Source organism: Carassius gibelio, chromosome A10, assembly GCF_023724105.1.
Source record: "Carassius gibelio isolate Cgi1373 ecotype wild population from Czech Republic chromosome A10, carGib1.2-hapl.c, whole genome shotgun sequence".
In the NCBI taxonomy this organism is placed as follows: domain Eukaryota; kingdom Metazoa; phylum Chordata; class Actinopteri; order Cypriniformes; family Cyprinidae; genus Carassius; species Carassius gibelio.
This window is the reverse complement of record NC_068380.1, coordinates 12,596,895-12,607,850: the sequence shown is the minus strand read 5'-3', so window position 1 is coordinate 12,607,850 and position 10,956 is coordinate 12,596,895. Positions and strand designations below refer to the sequence as shown.

The following is a 10,956-nucleotide window of genomic DNA, read 5'->3' as shown; positions in this document are numbered from 1 at the left end:
CCATCCGATTATTTTCATGTAGTTACAGTATGATCTGCCCTTCAAAGCGTTTCTCAAAACATTGAATACAGTAAATAAATACAGTGTCTCCCATTCACAATATATTGTTCATATATTTCAAACCCAGATGTATTTGTGCAGTAGACTTGTAAGATCTGATTTCTAACTTTAATGAAGAGTCAGCCCCTTTTTTTCTCGATGCCACTCAAGGATCCAGGATTATGATGACCCCTGAGAGGAGTAACACTTATAAGACTATATTTTAATTGATGAAAAAAACTCATTTATACAACGTGAGAAAAAATAATTGTGACATTACAAAGAATATATACATATAAAAAACTATATTTTAAATAATTAAATAACTTGTTCATGTTTGTACTAAACACAAAATTAAATATTATGTAATTATGTCATATATATATTTTTCCCCACAAGACTATGAAGATCTTGTGGATACATATAGTTATTTCATTCATAAATTATGATATGTCCTCAGTAGAGGACATCGTGACTCAATTTCTTAAAAATTAAAATAAAAAAGACATGAATGAACAATGAATGTAATAGACACTATTATGATGTTTTCACTATAAATTAATAATAAATGACAAAAATCAGCAAAACCTACACATTTTTATTGAATAAAATCCTCAACAGTAATTCCACATAGAACAATACATGAAAGTTTGTGAAAAAACAAACAGTCTGTGTGACACTGAGAAAAACCTTTGCAAATAAGGCTGCATTGTCCATATGGTCCATTAGATTTTAAAGAAATAAATACATTACACAACACCATTTCTAACATTACCAACATTTCCACAGTATCTGTGGCTCCAGTCCTCCCATCAGCTATCATCAGCATCACTAACTTCACTGTAAACCACACAAAAGGCACATTTGTGAGTTAAGTTGTGCTTTCTATATGATATTTTACTTCAGAGGACCATTATATTTTGATCTTATGATCAGTGACACATAAATGACTCTTAACACGCTCTGAAATATCACAGAATGCAAGTGAAAAAAAGACAGAAAAAGGGAACTATGGGTCATGAGGGGGTTTACGGTACATGTGTCAAAAGTGCTGTTGTTGCCCTGACATCTGCGCCTCAGTTTTCAGCCATCACCTTGCAGATCAGTCACTCACTGCAGATCATAAGCATTTCAGCCTCTTAAATGTATGCATCTCATGCACATGTAGTGTAAAAACATATATACAAACTGAAATGCATAAATTGTGGCTTTCATAAAGTGCCTATGATCAAAAGTGATCAGATCTTTTTCACAAATACAACATTATTTCATAGAAAAATGTAAAAGGCCCTTTGAGGATCATTATGAAGGGAAAATGTGCTCTTTAGTGAATACAATTGCATTGCACCACAGTTATTAGCTACAGTGAAAACTGGGGCTATAAGGGTTTACGTTGAAATCCCTTGTAAAGTTTAGCTGAATGAGTAGGATGTTTGGGTGTCCTTGGGCAAGACAGACAAACTGTCATCTTTACATCATCTGTGCAGGCAAGGCTGACTTCAGTCCTCCTCAAAAACCTCCAGTTGGCATAAACAATGTATATAAAAAATCATATACTTATATGCTGTATACTGAAATGCGCCTGGTTTAGATTATGGAGCAACAGTCAGAGTTGAAACTTTATCACATATGTACATGCGTAATATAAAATATCTGTTTAAATTCAAATCAAATGTCAAAGAAGAGGGATGCCAAATTTCCCACGTTGCTTCCTGTCTCCCTCATTCCTCTTTCCGTCCACTGAGTTACTCAGTAAACCTCTGAGAAAGTGGTTTAATGGTCTCTGCGTTTCTGTTTTTGTGAAGCTGTGATGATATTCTCATGCCTCTGTTTTTCCCTTTAGCTGCTTTCTTTATACAAATGCCTCTTGTTCGTCAGTGCCATTGATTCTGAGATAGATTTTAGCGTTATTTTCCTTCTCCTTCCTCTTCTTGTGCAGGGTTTTCCTGAAGTACAGTAGATAGAGTGGTAACAGGAAGCCCATCATGCTGAGAACCAGCAGACCAACGTTCACCTACACCAGAAAACAAAAACATACAGAGGAGGTCAAAACCTGCCTAATGGGCATTTCATCCATGTAGTATTCCTAAAGCTCTCTGTTGTGTGTCATACCCAGAGTGGGTCTCCCTTCAGTGGTCCCATCATGGCCATGAACAAAGGCTGCTGCAGCAGAGCGAACAGAGCGCTAACCAATGACTGCATTCCTGTCAGACTGCCGAACTGAGATGATGGGTACCTGCAGACACACACACAGATTATTTCTTATCATAATTTAAATGCAGCTATTACAGACGAAAGTGATGATCACAAGCAGAATTGAATCATGTTTTACAGACAATGTCGACAAACTCACACAGCAGCATAAAGTCCACCGATGGCGGAGTGGATGAAGCCTCTGACGATGGTGTGAAGGACAAACGAGAGCATCTGGAGAGAGATGACATGAGGTGGCAAAATCAAAACATTATAATCACTTTCTTGTGGTAAAATTGGCAGGTGACATGCTAGTTCCATAATTAGGCCACTAGGGGGGGATGCTGTACTGTACAGCTATGCAGACACTTCATGTACCAACAGCAAGAAATAAGTGGTACATACTACTCTTACTATTTCTGCTATATGGTAGACTTGCACACTACTCCATATGGAAGAAATAATAAGAGTAGTATGCTATTCCAAATTTAGCAATAGCCTTCCTCTGCACAATAAGTAGAATAGCATACTAACATACAACTCTTAATATTGCTGCAATGTGTACGGTTTACTGTGCACACTATACAAATAAGTGCACAGAATATCCATAAATATTACATTAGCAAAAAAAAAAATCAAAATAGCAGCATATTGTAGTATACAAGTATGTTATTATTCATGTATTATATTATTTATTCATGTTTTAAATTAACTCGTATATATTAATGTTAAATTGATATATAATTATTAATAATTAATTAATTTTATTTTAGTTTTAGTAATTGTGTTATGTTCTTCATTTGTTTGTTTTTTTATTAATTTATTGTTATTATATTTAATTTTAGTACTTATTTTATTTAGTTGCTAGGCAACTATTCTAATTTTTGTTTACATTTTTTTTGTTTGTTTTTTTTTCTTCCAAAATTTGTTTTACTTGATTTCCGTGACTGAAAACTAATTTTTATAGATAACATTTTAGTCATATTTAACAATAACAACACTGGTACACATATTTTTACAGTGTTATGTTTACAGCATACTGAAAAATTGATTAACAAAAAAAACGTATAAACTTTTTTTTAAAAACATGTACACTATTTTTTTTTTTTCAAAACACACCATGCCTTGTGCAACATTAAATGTGTCAACCAGTAATATTGTCAAATGCTCATCATATTGTGAGATTTTGTACGCAGCACACACCTGAAGAGGGAGGTTGGGAACTAGGCAGGTGATGCCAAAGCAGACGAGGAGGATGTTGGTGAAGATGAAGGCCCGTGTGGCGTTGGTGACTTTCTGAATCTGTCTGTCTCTGCGTTTGGGCTGGGGCTCATCCCTGGAGACAAGGAGCACATAGACACACATTTTAAACAGCTGTCATTCATTTTTTTTCTTAGAATTTTGAGCTTCAAACTTGATTATTTTAAGTCAAATCTACATCCATAGATCACTCAAAAGTGTGTCATAACTTACTTGTTGGGCTCTTTTTCATTGATTTCTCCATCATCGCATTCCTTCAGCTTCCAGTCCATGATCTGACCGATGACCGGTGTCGTCATCAAGCACAAGAGTTGCATCATGCCAAAAATGGAGGTGTAGAGACTCACTGGGGGAGCAAAAGAGAGGCAGAATATAACACTGTGTAATAGATAATAGAGGTTAGTTAATAACTACTCTCTTTAATTGTTTTTGGCGCTCGTGTATGCTTGTATATGCATTACTGCCCAGAGCACAGGTGGGCAGGGAGTGGCTTACGCTTGACGTCAGAGCAGGAGAAGGTTAAAGATTAGAGTAACAAGCTTAAGGGGAAGACACACTCTACTGGTTTCTACTGTGCTACTGAGATTCTTACCCAATTCCATTCTCTCAACTGCAAAAATAGTATTACAAAAAAATTAAGAGCTTATAATTTTATTAGTGGCGGATTTTTTTTTCCTGCATTTACATATCTGAATTATCATAATTAAAGTAATCAAAAATTTTTGTTACTCTGGAAATATGTATTGGTGTGTTCACACATTTTTGTTTTCACATTTCCATAAACTTTTATGCTGCATTCTCAAATCAGGATTATCATGAAAGCACATTTAAACATGCATATTCACCCGTATTGAAATCTCCTCCGCTGAGGGACTCCAAGATATTGTTCATGGCTCCCATGTAGAAGATGAGACGCAGTTGAGTTACACACATGGTCACCAGACTCAACATGAAGAGAGGGCTGAAAATACTCCGCATGAATGACTGAGCTGCATGGAAGAAAAGGAAAATGGGGTTAGTTTGAATTGTTGACCTGTCATATTAGCACATTTTCTGTCTTTTTTCCTGTATCAGACCCGTTTAAAAATTGTGACTTACTCTCCTCCTTGGCCTCACACTGCGGTTCCAGATCCATGGTGGACAGGCAGAGATTCTGACCCTCTTTGGCTAGCTCTTTCAGTTTTTGAGTGTGATCCACGCTAAGACGCTTGCCCACTGTCGTCACCTGCTTATAAAACTGCTTTCCTGTAATCTTATGGTCAAATCGCAGCCAACTGAACTTGATCTTGACACTGGATACAGAATATACAAATACAGAACGAGTGTCAAATATTGTAGATGTTCGATGTGTGTGAGAAGGGTATGTGTGTGTTTCTTACGTGTAGTCCATGTCTTCGGGTCCAGGGAAAGGCTCCAATGGCCAGTTGAAGAAGCAGTTGATGAAGACGAGGCCTGCACAGCCCGCCCAGACCACCAGAATCATGATAAAGGTCACACCAAGGTCATAGATCACCTGAAAATGTTAACATTTATTATCTAAGAACATAATGTACCATTATAATCACTTGTTTTTTTCAACCAGTTGCTTAATCTAACAAACCTTGACCCCAGGAAAGGTGACAGCCGAGGAAGCGTACGAGCCGATCATGAGCGCGATGAAGGTGGCACGCAGGTCGCCAAACATGCTGGGCAGCTGGAAGGAAACATGGGAACAGATTAATATCTCGGTTGGTTAAATTCATTTTTAATTACTCTCATTTGTTTGTTCATTTAAAATGTATATAACTCTTAACAATCTTAGCAAAAAACATAAGTATTTAAATAAACTAAAACAAATTATAACGCTTTTTTATTATTTTAATATCATCTATAGAATCCACAACAATCCTGGCAAGAGAGAAAACGTTTCAGATTTATTAGTAATTTATATATATATATATATATATACATACATATATTAATTTATCTCATTTATGACTTTATAATTATATAATTTATATTAAGAAAAGTCATGTTTATTTGTTCTATTTCCACAACATGTATTTTTAAATTATTTGTATTAATTATAATTTAAAATGTAATATTCTTATCCTATTCAGACTGTGGCTATTCAGAGCATTGATATGAAGACAACTGATCCACAGTCTTTCTCTAAAAATCGCAACAGCCAAGAAGAGATGGCACACAATTATGGACTGACGAAAGCAGAGCAAATCAACAGTGAAAGCAGTTTCAGTTTAGAGGCACTAACTACAGCCCCAGAGTGAGGTCGGGAGATTGAAAGAAAGAAGAGAAAGAAAATTTGACAGATGACTAGAAAACTAGAACACTACCAGTGGCCTGAAATATTTTTGAGTTAATCCACATTTCCTTCTTACTTTACTTTCGGTTCGATGGAATAAATGGGGCAGTATGAACTGAGGATTCATCCATTCAGTCAGAACCGGGTGAAGCTCTAATTGGAGCACAGACTGGGGAAGACTGCTTACAGTGAAAGTGTGTTTTCAGCAGGTTGGTAATGGGCGAGTTGTGTTTTGTGAGGATTCCTGTCAGAACTAATGTGAAAGTATTCTCCAAAATCAATTGGAATGCAACTATTGCCAACTCATTTACACTTCAAGAGGGACATGCAACATGGCAAACAAGAACTTGTTTTCCATGATGAATTGCATTATTAGCGATTTAGCCATCGATGTAATAATTTTGAGGTAGGTATCGTTTTTTTTATTTTCTTAGTTCATGGCCATTAACGTGTGGCAAAAAGTTTATTTTGGGCTTTGGGTGTGAGTGTTCTTGTAAGTTCATGGTCAAATAGTTCCTGAGATCATGCTGAGTGCATGATAACATCATCAGGATTTAATGCATGGTACCAGCGCAGCAACAAGAGTGAGTCAGCTGAAAAAAACTCTGTAGTAAGACGCACAGATGGGTCTAATGATTAATCTGCTGCGCCATGCTTGAGAGATGCTCAAATAAGAGAGATTGAGAAAAAAGAGACCTAGAGATGTCTAACTAGCATGGATGTAGCAGGATCAAGGGCACCCAATGTAACAATAAGAATCGACCACTGAGAAAACCTCATTAGCTAATCTGAATATCAGATGGGACATATCCTCTACAATTTATATGGTGGATACAGTCTGTTAATTAGCAATGTAAACATTACAAGTAACTTGGGGCAAGCAAGTTTAAACAAAATAAACGCACAAACACACACACACAAAAAAGTGTACATTCATAAATAAGTTAAGACACACTCACTGTAAGTGAAGTGAAGGTCATACACATTCCTCCAAAGCCGTTAAAGGTCAGAGCGATGAAGATCAAAACAGACAGATCTAGAAGAAACATGCAGATGTTAAATGATGGGATATTATCAGTATCTATTACAACATTGGTGTCTGTTTCACTAAATATGGACACATAAATTGCATATATGATGTTCTTACCATTTGGGTTGCTGGCTCCATAAGCAATCATAAGGCACGAGAGGGCAAAGCAGGCACTGGAAATAAAGATACAACACTCAGAGGTCAGCTAATAATGGACAATTCAACACTTTTCTGGTCATTGGTCTGTATTGTGACTTTTTTCATTTCATTAATAATTTATCAATCATGTGACTGGTATAGTAATGATATTGAAAAATTAAGCACTATTTATGCTATCTACCTTCCAAGCAGACGGAGTTTGCGTGGGCCGTATTTGTCCATGACGATTCCGAGAGGAAGTGTGATGGCGCTGAGGAGGAAGGAGCCCACGGTGAAGGCCAAATTGAGCATCTCATCCTGTTCTTTACAGATGAGCCAGCCATTCATCCTAAGATTGTCCTCTGGATGGTTTAGGGGGACCATCTCCACCCCACCATCATGCTGGGTAGACTGGAACTCTTCATATTCAAATGCTTCATCATTCGACAGTGATGAAGGAACAGCTGGTAAGGAGAAGTTTGTCATCGAGTTGTTACCTTTGGGAAAGAAGAAAGAGGAGAGGTAAAGTTAACGGAACCCAGATTACCAGAACAGCAGATACCATGTTCCAAAAACCAGCTTGAACACAAACTGATGTGGCCTAAAACCGTATGAGTTGCACTACTCAACAGGTTAGCATTTCTGCTAAATCATGTTTTCTAAACCAAGCTTATGTGTGAATGGTGTTCCCACTGTCAGCACTACAAAAGATGCATCAAAGATTGTGTATAAGCCACATTGATGTGCAAATGTGCAAAACTCTTTGTGATAAAAACTCTTTTATCATGACAACTTCAGAGATTGCATAATGGGAAATCCCAGCTAATGTACTAAACTCTCGAAAGCAGTCCTCACATACTTCACATATCATTCAAATTGGTCAAAGACTAATGCTTCAAGACATTGTCCTTCGAGACTTATCTGTGGACTTTAAGCCTGCTCAATACTGTCTTGAACACATGATTTTTTTGCTGAGACGGTCTTATTGCGTCACAATAATGTCACTGACCGAAAGGACAGTCAAATCAGATGAGTAATATCAAAAAACATGAACTATGACAGCGGCAAAAAGGAATGATAAGCACTTTTCCATGCAAAAATGCCATGCCAAGCAGACAGTTGGACATGCAAGATGCCCACCACTCCACCAAGAAGTTGCATTCCTAGATCTACCTAAACGATAAACCTCCAAAAGTTTCCTTCACACACAACTCTTTCTCATCTTCTGCCCCTCCTCTACCCCCTTCTTTTTTTCTTGTCTGCCTTGGAATTTTAAACCAGCTTTTGTGGTTAAATAGGTCTCAGTGTCCTCATCTTTTATTAAATCAAGCCCATAGTGCCTGAGAGAGAACAGGACAATGCTAAAAGGGCATTACCAGCCACAACAAGACCGAAACGTTCTTATGTGATGCTAATCAATACCAAAGACAGTTAAATCAATCAATCAATCAATTACAAGCTAATCAGCAGGTCAGAAGGTCTAACTGAGACGATAAACATCTTCATTTACATCTTGCAGGCGGTAGGCCTCTCAATTTAAAGATACACTTGATTAGGTCAGGATCCCTGTTGAAAACCTTTCAGCATTCCTATGTTTTACTGTGACCAGCTGATTAAATGGACGTCTGTGCTGTCTATGGTTGTGAGGCTCCTGTGGCAATTACTCCAAAGAAAACTGTCAGTGATGGATTAAAAGTAGGATCTTTCAAGTACTATCAGATACAGTCTTTGTTTCGAGATCAGATTGGAATGAAGGAATGGAGGGGATCTGCCAATATGTTTAGTGACAAATAAAACCCACTCATGCATTAAATTAAATTCTTTCATAGGTAAGATCACAAACTTGACTTGCGGACCACGTAACCTAACTGTTCCTCAATGGCTCTTCTAAATTGCTGCAAAGTTTTCTTGAGTTCTTGTTCTTGATGTTACATTATATTTAAGTAGGATTCTTACCTTGCTCTGTGCAGAGGTATGAATAGAAACCCTCAGACTTCAGCATGATGAGTAAGGAGCCCCAACCCAGCAGAACGGCAGAGAAGAGCAGGTTTTCAATGATGGCTGTTATTGCCATCCACCAGCGGCGGGCAAATGCCGTGGCTAGAGTGGGTGCCATGGCTGAAGGAGTAGTATAGCCAACAGATAAGAGGAAAAGGGTGGTCGATAGTGTCTGGTGGAATCAACCCTCACAATCTGTGGGGGAAAAAAAGAAGAGATAGAGAGTGTGGTGTTGTAATTATTTTAGTGTAATGACCAAGTTATACATTTCTGCATGGGATGAAATAGAAACATACTGTAGACTAAAATGAAGACATTCCTAAAAATGGAGTTCTTGAACTCTATATAAAGATGTGTGAATGAGGCACTTCAAAGTCTCACTTTCAGAGTCAGTTCGTTCAAATTCATTCAGACTGTTTAGCAAAACAGTGTAAGAACAGTGACAGGGAGGTCCCAAAATACACATTACAACAGATCTCACACATTGATCGATGCAAAATATCAAAAAGAGAGCTGTTAAAGCTACATAACACATTATGACATTATCGTAGACTTATCTTTAGTGTGCCTTGTACTTCAAACACACATGCATTTTTATTCTTATTAAAGTTTAGCACTTTTTGTAATGGAATTTTAATGTAAAATGAACATTTAGTGTTTGAAAGAATAATATTAATTGTCTTAAAGTGTAACAAACTAACTGTATTACTACTATTATGTTTACTTTTACCTAAAATACATAAGCATTTGTTTAAAGCAGGCTGTACATAAATTATATAATTATAAAATAATATATAGCTATAAAGAAAGAAATAAAACACATACCTTTCTGCCTTTGCTCTCTCTCTCTTCTCCTCTCTCAGTCAGTGCCTCCTGCAGTTACCGGCACTTGGGCTACTGACAGCTCGTTTCAGTTGCATCTGACGAATTTATAGCGGTTTCGTGTGGGAAAGCATTGAATCGTTTCTATTGGCTGCATCAGGAGGCTAAGTACACCTATCAGCCAATCAGGTGCGAGTCTGCCGCTGCATTGAAACATCACGGGCCGTCAACAGGTGAGGAGCCAGATGTTTATCTTGAAGAAGCGGATGAATTGGGCTCGATTTTGTTCAGGAAATTGTTTTTAGAGATTGGTCGTCTCAATAAACGGAAGGTCCTTTATATCATCAATGATAAAATCAATATTTTCGACTTTTATTGATTATAGAGTTATTTCCTAAACTGTATATTAGAACTAGCAGGGAGTGATGAGGAGAATAACATGTAAAAATCTCTAAGACTTAAAAAAAAATCATTGTTTTATGAACTTGTTTTTCTTTAACTTTGAGGACACGGACGAGAGGTTGTGATATGCTGAATTGCTAAATGCAGATAAGACAGCAAAAACAAACTAGCAAACTGTGTCATCGCCAGAAGTCAACAAAAACAGCTCGAAGAGTCTGAAACAGTGACGCTTAAGGATGTGTTACTGAACACACGATACTGCTCAACTCACAAACCACATCTACTGAAGAATTATTCTGACCAACCATAACAAGCACGTTATCCTTGCTGAAAAAAAGGTTGGGTAAAAATGTATTCAGTTGCATTTTAATATGTTTTTATTAAAATGCTAAATGTGTTTGGTTCAGCCTTTTGCAGGTTTAACTTAGTTTGTAGTAAAAAAAAAAAAAAAAACCTTTTCACCTCTGCTTTGTTTATCAGTAACTTCTTTATGTGTGGTTCTTTTTAAATCTACTCAAGGAATGTGTTGTTGTAATGCACACAAGATAAGTTTTCTAGATGTGAAAGTATGTGTGTTTGTGTGTGTGTGTGTGTGTGTCGTGCAAGTTTAATGTTTTTTTTTTTTTTGTAATTTTTAATATACCATATTAGAAGACTGAAAATTGCTTTATAACATAGTTATTGTGTACCAATACACTGAGCCGATATGCTATATTCTTCAGGAAGCATAAAAGTGTATTTTAAATTTAAAATTAATAATCAGTTATAAGTT

At 36.8% G+C, this 10,956-nt stretch overlaps 1 protein-coding gene across 1 annotated transcript; it reads right to left on the bottom strand.

The window, feature by feature from the left end:
* Positions 1 to 617: 617 nt before the first annotated feature.
* Positions 618 to 9,918, bottom strand: LOC128021216 (large neutral amino acids transporter small subunit 4-like). The gene is made up of 14 exons (XM_052608256.1): positions 9,786 to 9,918; positions 8,919 to 9,155; positions 7,165 to 7,459; positions 6,942 to 6,997; positions 6,754 to 6,830; positions 5,093 to 5,185; positions 4,872 to 5,005; positions 4,591 to 4,784; positions 4,338 to 4,481; positions 3,706 to 3,838; positions 3,436 to 3,568; positions 2,393 to 2,466; positions 2,152 to 2,275; positions 618 to 2,053 (listed from the first exon to the last, which is right to left on the bottom strand). Exons 2-14 carry the CDS (start codon positions 9,076 to 9,078, stop codon positions 1,892 to 1,894), a joined length of 1,779 nt encoding a protein of 592 aa, XP_052464216.1. The 5' UTR covers positions 9,079 to 9,155; positions 9,786 to 9,918; the 3' UTR covers positions 618 to 1,891.
* Positions 9,919 to 10,956: the final 1,038 nt, after the last annotated feature.

What these genes read in the sequence shown, in the direction of transcription:
- LOC128021216 (XM_052608256.1), bottom strand. Translation starts at nt 9,078, where the DNA reads ATGGCACCCACTCTAGCCACGGCATTTGCCCGCCGCTGGTGGATGGCA. An exon ending in CCCGAAGACATGGACTACAC is followed by an intron (nt 4,785 to 4,871) that starts GTAAGAAACACA and finishes TTCTGTATCCAG; the next exon opens with TGTCAAGATCAAGTTCAGTT. An exon ending in GTGTGAGGCCAAGGAGGAGA is followed by an intron (nt 4,482 to 4,590) that starts GTAAGTCACAAT and finishes TCTTCCATGCAG; the next exon opens with CTCAGTCATTCATGCGGAGT.